Genomic DNA, 15,458 nt, shown 5'->3' with positions numbered 1-15,458 from the left:
TACTTCTCAGCAATCCCAGTTGATACAATTGATCTCGACCTGCCTTGATCACTGCTTGATCCCGGCCCTCTAGCACACAATTGTTCCCCTATTGAATATCCTTGACCTGCCTACAAATCCCCTAATCATGCTCCTTGATATTTGCGCACTAGAAGCTCCTTAATCCTTGCGCGCTAGGTCCCTATTTCCTAATGCACATGAACCCCTATTCTCTTGCACAAATCTCCTATTTTCTAGCGCACAAGTCTCCTATTTCTTAGTGCATTTGTGGCTCCTATTCTCTTGTGCACTTCTGACTTCCTATATCTTAAGACACAAGCTCCTCAAATTTTGCACAATCTCCTAAAACCTTGCACACTTGTGATCTCCTATGTCTTAGGACACAAATTATGCGCTCTCCACAATCAAAGATCTCACAAAATTGTGAATTCTTATTCCTTTGTCCTCCTCTTTATAGACCCAATTTGAACATGCAATGAGGCCCAGTTCTATTTTAGAAGTTGAGTTCTGATTGAGAGCTAACTAAGAGTTCTTCTCGTCCTTTCTCCAATCAACATTGGAGTTCTTAACTCGTTCTCTCTCCAATCAACACTGGAGACTAACTCATTCTTCCTTCAATCAAGACTGAAGACTAACTTGCTCTAACTGAACTTGTAACTACCACCTCATTCTGTAGTCAAACTGATGAAGACTCCACTTAACTGAAGCTCCAACTCTATGCATGCTAACTTGATGATTATTCTAGTAAACTGGAAATAACTCATCCTAATTGAAGTCTAACTCATGAGCTCGCACTCATATTGAGAGAAAGACAATCGAGGTCTTCACTGGCTATGGCACAAGCCAGAAGACCTTTACTCGCTACATTTTCAACATTAATCAAGTCACCTCACACATTGACCCTAGAATATCCATTAGGTGACTTTCTCTCATACCAAGACAGTGGGCCATTACCCCATTGTTGTCTCTTGGTCTAGTGTTAGCCTTGTAGGGTGACCCTCTCCAAGGTCTGCTAGATTTTACGGCAACAGGTCCAATATCAATAACATCTTTGAGGGGTTCCAGTTACTATGTGACATGCATTGATGATTTCTCTAGGAGAACATGAATTTATTCATGAGGACCAAGGATGAGATCTTCAATCGGTTCCAAGAATTTAAGGCTCTCATGGACAATCAGATAGTCAGAAAAATCAAAGTCTTGAGGTCAAATAATGGGTGTAATTATACCTCCAATGACTCCAAAGATTTCTGCAAGGAGGTAGGGAAAAAGAGGGAATTAACGATGCCTTACCACCCACAGGAGAACAGGGTTGCTAAAAGGAAGAATCGGTCCATAGTTGGAGCTACCAAGGCGATGATTCATGTCCAAGATATGCCCATGTTCCTTTGGGTGGAGGCATCCAACACAGTAGTGTATGTACAAAATAGGAGTCCTCAAAAGATCTTTGGGGACAAGACTCCAGAGGAGGCTTTCTTTGGAGTGAAGTTGGAGATTGGCCACTTTGCATTTTAAGTTGTACAATGTATATCCATGTACCAATGGAGAAGAGGACAAAGTTGGATCCCTCAAAGAAAAAGGGCATATTTTTGGGTATAGTGAGACTTCAAAGGCATACAAGGTTTTCATTCCAGGGCATAGGAAGACCATAGTCAACAAGGATGTCAGGTTAAAGGAGAGCTTGGCATTCAAGAAGTCTCATGAGATGCCACCAGCAGTGACAAAGGACAAGGAACAGGAGGCTCTCAAGATAGAACAACATGCAAAGGCTTCCAGTTCAAGGAGTCAACCTTTAGGTGAGGGGGAATCAATAGCTCCTTCCAATTTTGTATGGAGACCCAGGTGGTTTAAGCAGGCATTGAGGGATGTTGAGGAGCATGTGGAGGATCCTAGGAGCACATTCAAGGACAGCAGGCCTCTGAAGAAGTTTCCAAACTACATGGCACTAACATGCAACATCCTTGAAGAGGAAGCAAACCAGGTGGTTTGGAGGAGAGCCATAATAGAGAATGATGCATGGAATATTGTGCTACGATTGGAAGGGAAGCAAATTCCAAGTGGCTCTTCAAGAAGTTCTCCCTTGCTAAGAGGGAGAGTTAAGGTTTGTAGCTCGGGTGGGGACTTCTACACAAGCCTAACTGTCTAGGCATGCAGAAGTCACCTAATACACCCTTAACATTAGCAATTACTTTGGTGATTAAAGTAATTTCTTTTATAAGATAAAGCGAGTTAATCTAATAAAATGCAAAGGCTTTTACATTAGCGAATTAGATGTAATCTCAACCGTCAATCTCAAGTGGTGTTGAGATCTAATCTCAACCATCAATCACTTTGGAGATTAGGGTTAGAGATTAGATCATAACTCAAGCTTATAAAAGAAGGGCTATGCTAAGGGAGAAGACACAATAACACTGAGCACAAAACTTGGGAGGAGATCTCAGTGAGTGGGCGGAGAAGGAGTTTCATCCAAGTGTGCCAGGTCTGAGGAAAGTGCAAGCGTGCAGCAAGGGAGATCCAAATCAACTAAGACAGATCGAAGGATAGATCTAGGACTTGATCATCCAAATCAGATCCAGTATATTGTTGTAATTGTAAATTCCTCAGAGGCTTTTCCCAGTAAGGGAGCCTAAGTAGGTTCTAATATTATTTTAATGGAGAATTGTTGATTGGGCAGAAAACTTTTGTGTGGTGTGACTGAGATTAGTTGCTTCTACTAAATCATTTTTGTTGATGTTAAGATCCCAGTTGTGTTTTTATTCAGTAAAATGGTAATATGTTAGGTAACAAATAGCCCAATTGCTGAGTTCAAGGACATTTAACACAGTATGCAGACGATGTATGACTTGGGCATCCCATTCCCATCATTGATTGAGTAGGCACACATTACACATTAATAACCATAACTATATCTTTACATGTCTCCTCATTGTTTTGTTGTGGAAGCCTGAAATATAATTAACATATTAAATAAGAAAAAGCATTCAGTATCATCTATGTGCATCAATAACAAAGACATGAGGAAAAGTTGAAAGGATGTTAATTATTATTAGAGGATATAATTTAAAAAGAAAAAAGAAAAACAATCCATAAAGCTGAACAAGCATATCTCAAGAATTCAATGGGTGTTAAATGGAACATTGGAATGAACTCAACCATTCATCTATGTTATAAAGTGTTCAACTTAAGTTGGAATTGTGTACACAGAAATGACGAAAAACTGCTGAGGACATATAATAATAAAACTATCAGGCGAATGCCACAGTGCCATACCATCAGTTAAAGTCGTAGGCTAATATAATTTAGCAAATTAATGAAATTATTAGCTTACTTAGTTGTGCATACATAAAAACACTTGCTTCAGAATATTTGGCAAGGCATGTCTTGATTGACACATAAAACATATAGGGGAGAAAGAATCAAGACTAGTTTAAATGAAAACCTGACAACGATGGCTTCTAGATCTTGATCCACAATGGATGGACCATATGGATCTATGATGGGTTCCGCTTGTACCAGTAGTCCCGGTTTGATAGACTGATGCAAATACCAAGTTGTGTACAATTTTCAGTATATTAGAAATTAAAACGAAAAATATTCATACCGTTATCATCAAATATCACATATACAGTTACTTTCATTATGCAACAATATTCTCTAATAAAACCTATAAGGATTGAGAAAACTGCTTTCAATATTTCATCTTTTCACATCTCAAAACATAAAATAGAGATTACTTATTAGTCCTTATTGTAGACACCACTATAGAAACCATTTTAAGATATTTCCCAATCAAGATACCGATTAAATTGTATTATTGTTTTTGCTTCAACTTATACAATGGAACAATAAACATGAATTTTACAAAAAGACCATTCACAAGTTCTGAAATTTCGATTAATGAGTTTATCATGTGACTTATTAAGTGGTCGAATTGTCGATTCTTCAGTTTTGCTAAATAATCTTCGAAACAGATGATGCATGCAAACGAAAATTTAGATGTTTTTTTCGAAATGCATAGGAAAATTTACATCAAAAAGCACTAGATTACTGGGCTAAGGCCTTGTTTCAGCACCACTCTACCAAAATATGGTAGAAGGGAAAACATCTCTGAATTAGCACCAACGTACTGTCTCAATAAATGATCTAAGGAATTCAATTCTAGCTGAAAACTGATCAGCTAAGCTGCCTCTAAAAACTGGCATTTCCCTCAAGTAAACATTAGAGGGCTCCACTTTAAAGGTAGTTCTACATCTTACTTCTATTTAAAGAGAGATTTTTCAACCAAATAGTATTCTAAATTTGTATATTATGTTGCCTAAACATCCAATTATCTCCTCCTCAACAAACATGCAAAAAAGATAGAAAACTCTGATACAGATTACTCAACAAACCTTAGTTTACTTATAGCTCCAAAAAGTGCACACCAAGTCTCCAACTCATGGAAAACCATAAAAACACCATCAATCATTCCCACTATATGTCAGCTAGCTGTCTCCACCAAATTCAAGATAACTATTATCCATCCCAGCACATCAGATTTGAATGAGCCTCTAAGTTTCTATACATGCCAACAACTTTTGACCAGTCTATTATCACTGTCTAAAGCACCTCTTTTCTGTTACACCTATTTGGACTAATTCTTTCATAAGGTTTTCGTTCTATACTTGGTGCTTTTCTTTCTCCACCAGCTTCAAGTTGGCAATCTATCCGGCAGGATATCTATGCTGTCTTAATAAATAATCTATTGGGTTAATGTGCAATGGTTTATTTTGTCTATACAATTTCATCAAGGAGAAAGGAGAAGACACAGAAGAAATGCACAAAGAAAGCAATTGTTTACTTAACAGCTTTAAGTCAATCGAGAGAGGGATAAACCAGCCAGATGAGAAAATTGCTATGGGCCTTGTGTTAAAATTGTAACTAGGGTCTTCATAATTGTCATTATACTTGTATCAAAATGTATTTTACGTAAAAACAAAAAGAAGGAAAATTATTATTATTATTATTGTCAAGCATGTTCTTCATGCTTTGTTTTGGTCAAAAGAAAATGTAAAAGGGCATGTTCTTCGTGACCCTTGTAAAAGAAGCAAAATTTGAATTTTTAAAGTGTCATTAGTCCCTCCAATTTGTCAAGTTGGCCCTCCTAACCATCAAGTCAGCTCTGCTATTTGAGGCACCTTTTTGGATGAAGGAACAACTATATATTGGCACCTATCCTCCACCATTTGGAATCCAATTTGGTTCTCTTTTGTGGAAAGCTATTCGGGTCTGTGGCATGGAATCTGAGGCACATAAAACGAGTTTTCTGTGGCACCTTCTATCTCTGTGAATGCAAGTTACAGGAGACATATCATCTCTGTGATACGAGCTACAGGAAGACATCAATCTCTGTGATACGAGCTACAGGAAGACCATTATTTTTGTAAAATATGAGCTACCTATCTCTGTGAGACGAGGCATCTAAAGGACAGGCAAGGAGCAGATTGGTTTAACTATCTTGTGGACAGAACATGGCAGAGTTTGGAGGGTTGACTTGACACTTGGATAACTGGTTAGTTTGACTTGTATTTCTGTTGTTAACGAAAAATATATAAGGAAAGGATTGATGGGTTTTCCGCTTGTGGGTTTTGCCCTGGCCTCTTGCCTAACTCCCAATGTCTATTGTCTTTTTTGCACTGTGATCTCCATAATTAAATGTATAATTGCTTGATGACATAATTGAAGTAAGAAAATTCTAAATAAAAACATATATATATACAGTCACAAGTAATTATCATGTTAAGAAAATCTACCTTGCATTCGAATTTCAACATGGTATCAGAGCTAGTTCAATGAGCAGTTGAGACAAAGACGACAATGTCTCTGTGATAAAGAAATCTGAGCCTCCCTTCTCTGAGACTAATTCTAAGTATCTATGAACCATGAAAGAAACACCGAAAATTTTCTATAGGTTGAATTATCTCTAGCTACTGAGAGAGGGTCGAGACTCCATTAAAGCTGTGCATAAGGATTGTTACTGCTCAATCTAGCAGGGGTTCCCAAGGGACAACTACTAGACCAAGTGGCAATAATGGGACAAAGACCCACTGTCACCTCAGTCAATGTTCCCTGCTATTTATGGACTTTCACCGATGGGAGGAGTCCCAATAGAAGGGAAATCACTATGAATGGTATATCAATCATGGAGAAATAGTAATTTCAAGAGCCAACTCAAAAAAGAGACTCAGATGATAAGGATTACTTGCTCAAGAAGCAAGGTATAGAGCTCTCCAAGGAAGGCTTTATAGGAAGCCTAGACCTAGGGGTTATGGATATTACTTGATAAGGGATATCCTAGACCTAAGACTCCTAAGCTAAGATGGTTTCTAATATGATCTCTAAGAAATAAAAAGTGATAAAGGTATGGAACCACAAAGAAGCCCTCGGAGGACCTAAGTAAGGTCTAGGGTTTTTGGTGAAACTTCAAACAGAAAATCTAGACCAAACGAGGGAGGAGAAGATAGTCAAAGAAATTGAATTTGACTTGAGTTTTTAGTGCAATGACCCTTGAAGAAGGCACTAACCAAGGGAAACCTAGGGACAAGAACAAAGTTGGAGCTAGGTCTTGAGATATTTCCAATTCTAGTTGTGGAAAGTCCTTCAAACTTTGTGAGGGTGTAGGGAAAATCTCAGTGCAGTTGGAGTCCAACTTGCACTTAGAATGGATGGCTCAAGAAGATTTCGCTTGATGCCCTAGGAGACCTCTAGGGTTAGGGCTTAGAGAAAAGGAGAAGAGGTGAGAAAAGATTTTCTTAAAGGTGATCGCCAAGGATAAGATCAGTGCCTAGCATATTGGGAGAATGGAGTCAATGTGCTTTCAATTTTTGGAGTTCTTTTACCCAACCAAGGAGTCCTATGGCAACTTCACATAACTCTAAGACATAGAAACTAGGTCACCAAGGAATTTATACTTCTTATTGCAGCGATTTGATTACATATCAAGGCAATTATGAAGAAAATTTACCCCTAGGAACATTCATTCACCATATCCAAACATGTAACATATGCAATACCAAATAAAATCAAAACTTCCACAAATTCGCATTCAATTAGGGCAGAATTTCAGATTTCATGAGCGAAAATTCCATATATTAGTCATGTATACAAGAGAGAGAGAGATAAACCATGAAAGAGCACTTACAAGTATAGCGAATATATCCTATCATCAAAGAGAGACAAAATCGAAGCTCCAAGACCAAGAAAAGATATTCAAACATCGAAATGCATCAATAGATCTCCAATTCATCCATCAATACCTATAGATAAATTCTCAAAAAGAGAGATACAAATCCAAGTGTTGATGAGGAACAGAATGATCCTCTCATCAATATATATGATCCTCTTGTTAGAAAATCAGAGAGGCAATAAAAATTTTCTTGTTCTTGATAATTACTTGTGATGTTTCTTATTATTATGATTCTTTATATCTTCTTGTTTTGTTCATCAAGCAATTACCAAAAGCAGCAGCACATAAAACAATAGGCACAAGATGTAGGCACATGCCAGGGCAAAACCCCCCTCGAAGGGAAAACCCAGTCAAGATAATTCTTCTTTTCAATAGTATTCTTTGAGACTCTTCACCCTAGACCAAGACAAGTCCTTCCCTCCACACCAAGTCATCGTCCCAAAATTTCGACCTCTTTCCAGCAACTTCGACTAGGGCAACAGCTTACGGCAACTACTAGTTTCCGGCAACAATGAAACTTAGGAGACTTTGTTCTCCCAATCCAAAACATGAAACACACAGAGAGGGGCACCCAAATTTCGATTTTTTCTTTCTCCTTAGACTTCCCCAAACTCACATTCACTTCAGCTTCCTGGCAACAGACTTCGTACCTTTTCCCAACTACAAGAGAACTTCGCACTTCTGCCCAGCAACAAGAGAATTCGAACTTGATGAGAGAATGATGCTCCAAATGAATTTGATGACCTTCCTTTTATATGCTTCATATGGGGTTGAATAGGGTCCTTAGGCCGACTTGATCTTCTCTTAGGCCGACATGGTGTGGAGGTTCCATAATTCATATTTGACTCAATACTTAACCTTTTTACATGATTCAAAAGCCCAAGAAGGGTCTCTTTAAATGTACAATAACTCTATAGACTCGGAATAAATCCTAGAAGTCCTCAATGGGGACTTTGACCTAAAACATGGTGACCCAAGCATGAAACCCATGCTTTAATAAGTAACAATAATAATAATAATTCTTTTCTTTATTCTTTTGACAAGTACATTACATGACGACTCGAGTACATTATTGAAGACCGAACATAGTTACATTTTCCAACACTCCCTCTTAACTAGGGAGGTATTCATAATGTACAAATACAATGGAAGATCTCAAACTATATGAACCATGAAGAACTTTAGGCATCGCAATGCCATGGACTAGATTCCTGACCAGGGCAATATATCCAAACAGTAACTCAACAGTTTAGGCACCGCAATGCCATGGACTATATTCCTGACCAAGGCAATCTATCCAAACAGTCACTCAACAGTTTAGGCAGCGCAATGCCATGGACTAGATTCCTGGCCAAGGAAATCTATCCAAGTGGGACCAAGATGAACTCAAGCTTTCAACCCTTTTAGGCACCCTCAGGCTTACTTGCTAACCATCAACCCAAAAATCCATGTGTGTATCCAAAATAGATCTCAATAACCAACACCACCTTTCCAACTTCAGACATCATCACAAAATGTCAACCAGATGTCTTCCCAGGCAATGCTTCACTCACAAAGCCTCAAAACCCCTTGATCCGGTAGATCAAGGATGACCAATCTCTCCCAATCAAACTTGATTGGTAACCAGCATGCTATCAAATCCTTCGAGAGATTCACCTGTACAAACACAACCCCAATCAATTATATACTTTCACTTGTACATAATCAAATACAAACCTTCGGGGTCTTTCTAACAACAGATGTTGCTTCTCAACTTTCCATAGTAGGACTATCAACTGAATCTTTGACAGAAGATTCCTCAATCATATGTTTTCCTTCCTACTTCATATGCAGCAACATATTCTTCAATCGGATCCTATTTTCCTTCTTTCAGCAGCACCTCAAAATGCATTCTCCAATTTCCTTCTCCTACTTATGGCCTTCACTAAAACTTACGGTTGTTAGTCCTGGTCTAGTGCATGACACCTGAAGCAAAGAATCATATATGCCACTCCCTCTTAAACAGAGAGGATCTAATCATTCCTATACAAGGAATATTCTCAACCATCCTCTTATCCTAGTGAGATTCCTTTCATTCAAGCTCCCTCTTAACTTAGGGAGTTCTACTTCTTCTTCGTCATCGAAGAATCTTTCGTGGCTTCCAACCATTTCATCAGAGTTATCATCAACCTCATCATGCTTATCACATCAACGAGCATCTTCACCAAGTTGAAGATTGTGTACCTGCACAACTTAAATAGCAAGTACAACCAAAACTATAGAAGCATGATGTTAGCCATATCAAAATCACGGAAGCATTTCATATTTATGTGTATCAGATACCCAAACTCAATTACAAACAAGAGACATATACTCTTCAACATCTTGCTAGGGACTTTGTTATACACCCTAGACTACTTCATAACAACATTCATTCCATCTAGGGTTTCAATGTGTCTTCCAAAGGTATGACATACCTTACTACAACATATAGCAAACCCTAGAAACCATTCACACAAATATAGATTTACAAAGCATCTAACAACCTTTCAAAATACATATGTTAGACTTCTCACTAGGGAATCATACAAATCCTAGATTTCATACAAGAGAATCAATCACAACTTAGTCATTAACTTGACCAGCTTCCACTAGGGTTAGTTCCAACCACTAGGTTTTCAATCAATCATCAATCAGTCACTAATATAACCAGCTACCACTAGGGTTAGTTGCAAACCCTAGATTTTCAAGCAATCATTGGACTCAACCAAAAATTCAAATTTCAAAATCTCTTCACAAATCTCAAATTATCACATAATCAACACTCATCAGAGATTTCTACTTTAACTAAGGTTCAACTCCAAAACCCTAGAATTCAATTTTCACGAATTCAACAATCTTACATAGATCTCAAATCATCATATTTCAGAGATTTTACTTTGACTAAGGTTTAATTCCAAAACCCTAGAATTCCACAATCTCAACAATCATTAAATACATAGATCTCAAATTGTTATATTTCACAATAGGCAATGTTACTACTAGGATTTCACTGCAAAGCCCTAGATTTTTCATTTTCAACAATCACATAATAGATTTCAGATTGTTATATCACATATACTAGACAATTTAACTTCACTAGGGTTTAGCTACAAAAACCTTAGATTTCCCAATATCATCATCCAAGAATCTCAGACAAGGATTTCCATTAAATCCTAAAACAAGGACTTCCATTAAGTCCTAAGACTTATGACCATCAATAACTAGGTCAACACATATATCTAGGAATTCATAATCATTAATAAGCATATCATATGTCCAACAATATTAATACATCTGACCTAGACCAAGCTAGGGTTTCCAACCAAAAAGGACATATATATACATGCCTACATTTCATCATCATGCAAATATATTTCATATCATGTGTTAGTCAAACCCAACTTCACAAAGGTCAATAAGAATTAGACACCCAACCATCTTGACGACACTAGGGGTTGATCAAACAAACACACACATACCAAGGATATCATTTCTAAAACAATATAAGGGTCTTGCTCACACATTCCACCAAACGTAAAAACATAGCAAACCCAACATTACCAAAACTTCAAAGGTTCCGGAATTTTAGACCTTATCATTCAACCATAACAAGTTAGGATTTCTCGATCATACCAAAATCCCAAACAAGACATCATCAATAAAACTTCAACTAACATTTCACAATATCCCTAAGCAACTTAGGATTTCAGACATTCACATTAGCATACCCTTCGATTAGGGTTTTCCAAAACCTGTCTAGGGTTCTAAATAGTCGATCAAGAATATGAGGGGTACGTAGATTTATCAAGAGATGAATCACCCAAACAAGAATCACTAAGATTCAATACAGCTAGTCATAACAAAGTTAGTAATAGATCATCAAATGAATAATCCTTTCAATCAATGTATTCAAAGCATACCTTTGTTTCTTGACTAACCTTGTCTTGAGAGATCCTCCTTCTTGCAGATGTTTTCCCTTGTCTTGAGAGATCCTCCTTCTTGCAGATGTTTTCCCTAATCAAGACAATAGAGGGAGAAAGGTGATTAGTATTCAATATAATCAAAACTGAATGAGTACATGAACCCAAAACTGAAAAGACATGAAATACTTATCTTCACAAAGAAGGTTGCCACAGTATCTTCTTTAGTCATTTTTGTAGTCCTCAGCTCATTCTTCAAACTTGCTACTTGACCAATGTTCTTAATAGTGAACAGATTTGACAAGGCTTCATACATCTCCTAAGCATGATCGATGTTAGCTATGAATGGGACAAGATTGTCTTTTATCCCTTCTACCATCAGAGTCATAGCCACCAATTCTAAATCCCTAAATTTCACTTTGTCGACATCACTGGCTTCTTTTATAGGCTTCTTTACATTTCCTTTTACCAAATCCAGCACCTTGTTCTTCTCGAGGATTAGGTCAATCCTCTTCTTCCAGGATCTGAAGTTAGATGCTCCTTCAAGTTTGTTCTCACCCTTGATTGAGTTAGACATCTTCCTTGAATATAATAGACTCCTTCCCTAAGATAGTACCTATGAATGGATCAAGTGCTTGAGACTGCCTTTTTCTTTCTTCACCAAAGCTCTGATACCATGTTAGAAAATCAGAAAGGCAGTAAAGATTTTCTTGTTCTTGATAATTACTTGTGATGTTTCTTATTATTACGATTCTTTATATCTTCTTTCTTTTGTTCATCAAGCAATTACCAAAAGCAGCAGCACATAAAACAATAGACACAAGATGTAGGCACATGTCAGGGCAAAACCCCCCTCGAGGGGAAAACCAAATCAAGATAATTCTTCCTTTCAATAGTATTCTTTGAGACTCTTCACCCTAGACCAAGACAAGACCTTCCCTCCACACCAAGTCAGCCTCCCAAAATTTCGACCTCTTTCCAGCAACTTCGACTACGTGGAGCAAGAAATGCCTTCAAGCAAAGGAAACCCTATCTCTCCTGGCTATCTTTCCTCAACTATGGAACAAAATGCTCTCGAAAGAATGGAATGCCTCTTCCTCCTAGTGGCCCGGTTATAACACAGCCCGATAACCTACTAGTGGTTAAATTTGACTACATCAACTCTTAACTAGAGTTACAATATAGACTCTTCTATAGTCTTTTACATCATAATCACGTGGCTAGCCCTTTTTCCATGAATAATGGAGGCTGACGTGGCATCCTCTCGAACTATAGGTGTGAAAACAGGAAGGTCAACTTCTAAGTGGCATAACTTTTGCATACGGACTTTGATTGACGCACTTCTTGCGTCGTTGGAAAGGTCTATGTGTGTATAATAGCATTAAATGGTGCTAGGCTAAAGTGTCAAAGATTTACCCCCAAAAAATGTCGTTTGATGCCTCAAAATGCTCCCAGAAGGTTTCAAACCCCATTTTGCCAAACTGGGTCCCACAGGTAAAAATGGTCCCAAGAGTTGATTCCTCCGCTTTTTCCACTCCAAATGCATCGAGATGGATGACAAACAATATAATGATCCAATCTAGATCACAAGTACATTGATCTAATATAAGAATGGTCTACAGAACTGACATTTCCTTGTGTTAAGTATTGTGATAATGGATTAGGAAATGGTCCTGTGACGACATACATTGGTGAACCTAGGTGGAGTTTGTTCCTCAGAGAAGCGGTGTGGTGTCCTATTAAATGCCTCCCAACATTGTGCTCTAATCTAGTGGAGAGATGGAGCTTACTTGTCAACACCTTCGTATTTTGACAATGTTGGTTATGATGATGCTATCATCATTGATACTTATCAATTCATATCCTTTCTTATAGAAGTTTTCAACTTGAGAATATCCTGATGAGTCATTATGAATACCTCCCTAGATAAGAGGGAGCGTTGAAATTATAACTAGGGTTAGTCTTCATAATTGTCATTGTACTTGTATCAATATGTATTTTATGTAAAAACAAAAAGAAGAAAAATTATTATTATTATTTTTATTGGCAAGCACATTCTTCAGGCTTTGTTTTGGTCAAAAGAAAATGTAAAAGGGCATGTTCTTCATGACCCTTGCAAAAGAAGCAAAAAATGAAATTTCAAAGTGTCATTAGTCACTCCAATTTGTCAAGTCAGCCCTCCAAACCATCAAGTCGGCTCTGCTATTTGAGGCACCTTTTCGAATGAAGGAACAACTATATATTGGCACCTATCCTCCACCATTTGGCATCCAATTCGGTTCTCTTATGTGGAAAGTTATTCAGGTATGTGGCATGGAATCTGAGGCACATAAAGCAAGTTTTATGTGGCACCTTCTATCTTTGTGAATGCGAGTAATAGGAGACATACCATCTCTGTGATACGAGCTACAAGAAGACACCAATCTCTATGTGATGTGAGCTACTATCTTCGTGTAATGCGAGCTACAGGAAGGTCGTCATTTTTGTAAAATATGAGATACCTATCTCTGTGAGACAGGGCATCTAAAGGACATCCAAGGAGCATATTGGTTAAACTATCTTGTGGACAGAACATGGCAGAGTTTGGAGGGTTGACTTGACACTTGGATCATCGATTAGTTTGATTTGGATTTCTCTTGTTGACGAAGAACCTATAAAGAAAGGATTGATGAGTTTTCCCCTTGTGTGTTTTGCCCTGGCCTCTGGCCTAACTTCTAGTGTCTATTGTCTTTTGTGCACTGTGATCTCCATAATTAAATGTATAATGTCTTGATGACATAATTGAAGTAAGAAAATGCTAAATAAAAACATATATATACAGTCACGAGTAATTATCATGTAGAAATTCTACCTTGCATTTGAATTCCAACACTTTCGGGGATTGCTCCCGTCACAAGATAGAAATGGAGATAGCCAGAAACCAAGGAGCTAAGGGATTTGATACCACCAGATGTGAATCAAGTATGCACAATTGAAAGAATTTTTGTACAAGAATATGTGTGAGATATAAAAGATGATGATGACATGCAGTCAAGAAATCTGCAATATATTTGCCTAAAATACCAAAGAAAAAGATCTTAACTAGTAGATGTGACTCGTGGTAAAGGGTATTTGATAAGATGATTAATCATGTAATGGAAATTGCCCAGTAAATGGTGAACCTACAAAGGCTAAACATTGAGTTCTCTCAAACATATACAGAAGGTGAGAAATTCAAATGTGGTGGGAATGTAGCAGATACAAAGAGTATTGTTATTGCTTTGGATCATGGTCAAAAAAATGTAATTCCATGGAGAGTGACTTCCAATTTCCATAGTTTTCTAGATGGTTGAAAATTTCATTCAATCATCTCAAATTTGAGGTGATGTTGTTTTCTTGCCAAGCATGCCTCACAACCTCCTTTCGCCCCTTCAATTTGAGCCAATACATTATGCAAGTTATTTTATGAGGCAACCCCAAAAGAAAAAAAAATTAAGTGGCCATGTTGTTCATGCCCAAGCTGATTTTCAGAAGAAAAACACATCAAAAAACTCTGTTGTTTGCTTCAAACACTCCAAACCCATACATATCATTACTATGCACTCCTCTAGCAATGATTTTATTATATTGATCTTTAATCAAACATTGTTTCTTAACAAAAAAAATTACTAACAAGTGATAGATTTTCCTTTGAGCCACACACATTAAGGACATTTTGTATATTTTTGACATTTTCTCCTGAAACTCACACTAGTATTGCTCCTCTACCTTGTTCTTCCTGTATACTATTATCACCCTGTTGACCACTCTGTGTCAACTACCCTATAGCAGCGTACATTTTTTCAAAGCATTCCATCATGTGAGTGCAGCTATTGAAAAGGTAAGATAATCACCTAAGGTAAGATAATTGTACCAATAGAATGTTCTTATCACCGAACACTGAAATAACAATTATGAAATTTTAGCACAATATAGAGCATGAAAGAACAAAATACTTTTTAGCACATACCACAGATCAGCAGATAGAAGAACACCATGAACTGAAACCCCAGAATAATCTCATCCATTGAAAATAACTTTATCTTTTTTTAATCTCCATTGTCAATTTTTTTGTTTTTATGAGGAAAAATTTGAATCTCTTTTAAAAATCATTTTTTATTAATCCAAAAATTAATATTTTGGATTTAATATCCTCAAAAAATTGACTTTGACTTAACCACCAAGGTCCAAGGGGTCAAATTTTCTTAAATTATCTATTTTTCCCTTGGTGGAGGACCTCCAATTTTTTTTGAACCACAAATTTTTTATTATTT

At 37.3% G+C, this 15,458-nt stretch overlaps 1 protein-coding gene across 2 annotated transcripts in view; it reads right to left on the bottom strand.

Moving 5' to 3' along the window:
- Positions 1–15,458, bottom strand: part of LOC149154247 (phosphopantetheine adenylyltransferase-like) — a 277,427-nt gene that overhangs the window by 170,398 nt on the left and 91,571 nt on the right. For both annotated transcript variants that reach the window (XM_089440855.1, XM_089440856.1), the window contains exon 5: positions 3,440–3,534. In XM_089440855.1, the coding sequence (XP_089296981.1) occupies positions 3,440–3,534 (95 nt within the window). The remainder of the gene's footprint in view (positions 1–3,439; positions 3,535–15,458) is intronic.

This window comes from Pinus tabuliformis, chromosome 9, assembly GCF_031772625.1.
Source record: "Pinus tabuliformis cultivar Carrire ecotype Pingquan chromosome 9, CPIR1, whole genome shotgun sequence".
NCBI lineage: Eukaryota > Viridiplantae > Streptophyta > Pinopsida > Pinales > Pinaceae > Pinus > Pinus tabuliformis.
The sequence above is the reverse complement of the archived record's forward strand: the minus strand, read 5'-3'. Positions and strand labels throughout refer to the sequence as shown.